The 5,655-nt window shown below is 40.2% G+C and overlaps 1 protein-coding gene across 1 annotated transcript; it reads right to left on the reverse strand.

Moving 5' to 3' along the window:
* Nucleotides 1-1,892: 1,892 nt before the first annotated feature.
* On the reverse strand, nucleotides 1,893-3,905 carry LOC308430849 (cytoskeleton-associated protein 2-like; the record flags this gene model as incomplete). Its single annotated transcript, XM_080930136.1, is given in 3 exon segments — nucleotides 1,893-2,419; nucleotides 2,422-3,604; nucleotides 3,606-3,905. Coding segments are annotated over 3 exon segments (2,010 nt in total).
* Nucleotides 3,906-5,655: the final 1,750 nt, after the last annotated feature.

Consider the following 5,655-nt stretch of genomic DNA (forward strand, 5'->3'; position numbering starts at 1 on the left):
TTTATTTTTATATTTCCATTAAGTTCCTCTACCTGTTTGTTTGTGTTTTCCTGTAGCTTTTTATGTGATTTTTATGTTTCTTCTTTAAGGGATTTTACTTATTTACTTGTGTTCTCCTATAATTCTTTAAGGGAGTTATTCATGTGCCTCTCCAGGACCTCTACTATCATCATTAAGGAGGATTTTAGGTCCAAATCTTGTTTTTCTGGTGAGGTGAGATGTCCACTATTTGCTGTGGAGTGAGAACTTGGTTCTGATGTTGCCAGTTTGCTTTGTTTTTTGTTTCTTAGATTCTTGCATTTGCCTAATGCCATCTTGTTGTTTGTGATGGAAGGTGATCTTGTTGTCTCTTTCTGGAGTTTGTCTCTTTGTGGTTCTGTGGGCCAGTTTGCTAAGGACGGAGAGTGCTCCTGGGAGCTCAGCTCTCTGAGTATCAGGTATGGGTTCTGATGGACGTGAGCCGGCTCGAGCTCTGGACCCAAATGGAATCCAGAAGTGTTCAATTTAGGCAGTACAGTGATACCTGTGTCCTGAGAGTTACTGGTGCTCTCGCCTCAGTTAGTCAGTGGAGAGAAAGTGGGCACTCACCTGTGGGCTCAGGAGGCAAATCACTCCTGTGTGCTCAGCTCTCTGCAGGCTGTGTTGTCTGGTGTAATTCTAATAGGTCTCTCTTTATATGTTATTTCTTTGTTCTTTATCTTCAATTCATTTCAACACATGGTTTTTCTGTGAAGCCGTGGCTATTCTGGGGCTTACTCTGTAGGCCAGATTGACTCTAAACTCAGATATCTACATGTCTTTGTCTCTTGAGTGCTGAGATTAAAGTGCTACCACCTCCAGGCCCAGTATTTTTTTTTTTTTTTTTTTTTTTTTTTTGTTATGTGTCAAGAGGATTTTCATTTCTGGTTTAGTCTATACTTCTTGTACCATGATAGGCTTTTCCTTATTTTGGTTAGGAAACTTTTCTTTTATGCCTTTGTTGAAGATATTTTTGTGCCTTTGATCTAGGTTTTTTCTTTTTTCTTTTATTTCTATTATTTATAGATTAGGTCTTTCAGCATGTACCAGAATTCTTGGACAGTTTGTACCATGAGCTTTTTAGATTAAGTAATTTCTTTGAGGTATTTATTGTTTTCTATTCCGTCATCAGTGCCAGAAAGTCTGTCCTTCATTTCTTATTTTGTATTGGTAAGTATGCCTCTGAGGTTCCTATTAGATTTGTTCAATTTTCATTTCCACATTTTCTTCAGATTGTGTTCCTTATTGATTCTACTTTTATTTTCAGGTTTCCAACTGTTTTATTTCTTTCCTTTCATTGTTTGCTTGTGTTTCATAGATATTAATTTATTTACTCATTTCCTTTTTTTTTTTGCTTCTGTCATGTATTTTATCACAATTAAAAGTTAATACAAATACAAACTTAGCAATGTATTTCAAAAACTAAATCTAAATTTGGTTACTATGGTTAAATGACATTTCATAAAGTAGATTTTCTTGTGGAGCTAAGGATCGGATCCAGGGCCTTGTGCATTAGGCAAGTGCTCTACTGGGAGCACAGTCTGAGGCTCTGGAACGTATCTGTTGAAGTAAACACCACAGGAAGCTGACCACAGTAGGATCCTAAGGTCAGTTCCATCATTTTGTCAGTCAATGAAATGTCATTGGAGCATCATACACATTTATACATACATATTTATTATAAACATATTAGGAACAGAGTCAATGTAAAAATATAAATTTATATAAACTACATTTTCTGATTATACTTCTTCACTATAATTAGTAATGCGAAGCCGCTAACATTTTAAAAACACAATAAACAAGCTAACGTTCACCTGCATCTAATATATTATAAAGCTGTACACAACCATAACTGCTCAGGACTCGGGGGGCTACTCCTCCTCCTCTTCTCCATCCGTCTCAAAGAACAGAGGGCATAAGGCTGCATTGGGGCGGCAAACAAAAGCATCCCCTTCCAACTCAGACAGCTGCTCCAGGGAAGACACCGAAGGGTCGTGGTCTTTTAACATGTCTGGAAGTTGTAAGGTCTTTTCTTGAATGCGCCGTGAACGTCTCACTGGCGTCAGAAACTTTAGCTCTTTAAGTGTGGAATTTTTATTATGTTGCATCTTTTTCATACTTTGCAACCGTGGTGTAGCAGACACACTATATCGAATGAGGCAACCTGCTTCAGTTTTTGAGTCTGGGGTTATTAAATCATTGGTTTGATCTTTTGTTTTGTTTTGATTGTCTTCATAAACCTCAACTTTTCTACGATGCTCATTCTCCTCTTCTTCTTTTTCTGACTCTTGATTAGCTTCAACATTTACTTCCTGGACATGTCCCTGGGTTGCATGGGCCTCCTCAATATTTTCTCCTGAACTGACTTTCTCTTGATTCTTTGTTGTTAGAATATCTGTCGCATCTCTTCAATAGGCTGAGCCCCTGCCAGAATGGCCTTCTCATAGATTGAGATAATATTTTCAATGGGACTTGTGATTGGTTCAATACGTACAAGACATATCCAATATTTAACAAGTTTTTTGGCATCTGGAATATTATGAATCAGGTCATTCAATGTAGCTAAAATTTCTTCTTTTGGGCATCCCTTATTAATGAGGTTCAGGCATTCAGATATTGTTTTGTTTACTTTTTCAGTAAATAATCTCTGTTCCTCTTCTTCTGCCATGGTAGTCCAAAAGGACCCAACTGGGTTTTCATTTTGTCCCTTTGGTTCAGCCTGGGTGACCACTGAATGAGGAGGCCTTTTTATCCCCTTTCCTTTGCCAGTTCTCCACTCGGCCAGCTGAGCTTTCTTCTCTGCTGTGGGTTCTTTGAGCTGAGCTGATCTAGGAACAGTTACTCCGGCGATGGTGCATCTGCGCTGGTCAGCATCTTTTGACTTTACTATCGGTCTGGTATTAGATGAATTAGTCCTGGTTACGGTTTTAGATGTTATGCTTTTTGACGGGGCCTTGTCTCTTTTTGTGTCCTGAGAAGAACTGGCTTTGACAACAGACACAACTGGTTTTGACCGATGTGATTCCTTTTCAAAGGCCCCCTTTCTGACAGTAACACTGGCAAGGGTCCTGCTGAGGCCCTGTTTCTCAGCACCATGGGTACTGCTATGGAGACGTCGGATAGGCAGTCGCACAAGTGTGTTCTTCAACGAGCTGCTCACAGATTTAGTGTCTGCAGACTTGGTGGCGGCAGTTGTATTTGGGGCTCTTACGCAGACGGCGTTCACAGGCTCACACTGAGCCTTCGTGGCTTTCAACACAGTAGTGGGAAATTTCTTGGTTGTTGCAAGACTCTCGTCTTTGACACTGGGAAACTTTCTGAAGGAATTAATCTTCGACTGAACAATCTGGCCGTGATAATAGCCAAGCACTCGTTTTTTAGACGTGGCAGTGTCTTGTTTCGGCTTCTCTGCTGTCATTTGCATCTTTTTACTGTCTTTTTGGTGACATGCCTGGTCTAATGCCACGGTCTGACCTGGGAAATCATCTTCAGTTGATAATAACTGTGAAGCTTGAATATTACCCTTCAAGTTATGTATTTCTGAGTTGGTTACTTCTTCAGCTTTTAATGGAATGCAGTTTTTTTTCAACCGTACCTCCAATATTTTCTTTATCAGCCATTTCTGTTTTGAGTTTCACAACTTTTTTCCCTTCTTGGACCTGATCCTCAGATGTCACCATTTTCTGATCTCTGGATGTCTGATTTTCTTGTTTGTATGGAAATGCTGTTTTTCGTATTAACAGATATTCCTTGAGTTTTTGTTTCCTTTGTTCTCTGAAGGCCGGCTGGTCTCTCTTGGTCTGGGGCAGCTGCAGGTCCCGGGGCACCCGCAAGGTACTCCTCCCAGTGCGGCCAAGGCAGCGTTTCCTGGACTCTCTACTCATTTCCTTTTTAACAACATCCAATTTATTCATAAAAGCTATATTAAAGTTTTGTCTTGTGCTACAGTTATGCTGTAATTCTCATTGTGATAAGTTTACTGCTTCTAGTGTAGACATGTGTTTCTTGTTATTAATAGTGTCTAGGTATTTGAGTTTGAGTTCCTTGTAATTCTATATGCTGATATCGATTTTTGTCTTTTTAGGGAAATTGTTTTGTTTCTTGGTTTCTGCTGCATCTTGTTCTCAGGGGAGTGAGCTGGTTGTGTGTTACTTGTTTGGGGATTCTTCTAGATTCTGCTAGGTATAGACATGGGAATTCTTGGTAAAATTGTGTTTCTTGGTGTTAGGAAATGAAACTTAGAAATGGACATGGGCTAAAAGAAAGATGTCTGAGGGAGTCCACAAGAGTGAGGAAACGTGTACTACAAGGATCTTCTTAGTATTCTAGGTTTGTGACAGAATGTGAAAAAAGACCACAGCAGGTAGTCTACTATAGACTTGGGAAAGAGACTGGAGCATTGGATTCAGAGGAGATGAGGTAGAGTTTCCACAGATACCTTATGGTATGCTTGAACCACACACACACACACACACACACACACACACACACACACAGAGAGAGAGAGAGAGAGAGAGAGAGAGAGAGAGAGAGAGAGAGAGACAGAGAAAGAGAGAGAGAAACTTAGACAGACACACACAGAGAGACAGAGACACAGAGAGACAGAGACAGAGAGAGAGCTACAGCAATAATTGCTACTACTGATAAATAAAAATTTAGCCATGGCTCTTGGCCTCTCTTGCTGCCTTGCTCTCCCACTCCTACCCCTCCACTTCCCTTTCCCTTTCCCCTCTCTCCCCATGTGCTCATGGCCGGCCTCTACTCCTCTACTTCTCTCTCTCTCTCTCTCTCTCTCTCTCTCTCTCTCTCTATCTCTCTCTCTCTGCCTCTACCACCCTCATAACTCTCCCATGACCTGAATAAACTCTATTCTGTAAAAAAAAAAAAAAAAATTAGCCATGTATTTATTTGCATAGCAGCCTCGTCCAGAAGCAAAAACTGAAGGACATCTTGATTTGTCCTACATGATGTCTTGTTTGAGTACTGTAGAGAACACATTAATAATGCGCAGAAAGTGATTCTTCTTCTTCTTCTTCTTCTTCTTCTTCTTCTTCTTCTTCTTCTTCTTCTTCTTCTTCTTTTTCTTCTTCTTCTTCTTCTTCTTCTTCTTCTTCTTCTTCTTCTTCTTCTTCTTCTTCTTTCTTCTCCTCCTCCTCCTCCTCCTCCTCCTCCTCCTCCTCCTCCTCCTCCTCCTCCTCCTCTTCTTCTTCTTCTTCTTCTTCTTCTTTTTCTTCTTCTTCTTCTTCTTCTTCTTCTTCTTCAGTTCTTTCTGCTGTGGTCCAGATTGGTACACAAGCAAATAAATCCTTTTAATTGGCCTATTCCCCATGGGTCAAAAATCCCTCCCAAGTAAGTCTTCTTGGGGGCTTCTCAAGTGCGTTGCATCCTGCAGAATGTTTTTTTTTTCTTTGATTTTACCAATGGATTTTAAAAGGCAGCATTATAATTTGGCATTAAATATTTAAGAATGATATTGAGGTAAGAGTGATTCATTTTGCAGACATAATGTAGTGGGAAAGCCACGTGGAGCGACTAAAGGGTTTCACAGTGGGGAATCTATGCTAGCGGTGTCGATATGCACCTGGTAATGGCCATGAATAGGCTCACCCTCTTGCTATTTAAATAAATTGATGT

This window comes from Micromys minutus, assembly GCF_963924665.1.
Source record: "Micromys minutus genome assembly, chromosome: 16".
Lineage (NCBI taxonomy): Eukaryota > Metazoa > Chordata > Mammalia > Rodentia > Muridae > Micromys > Micromys minutus.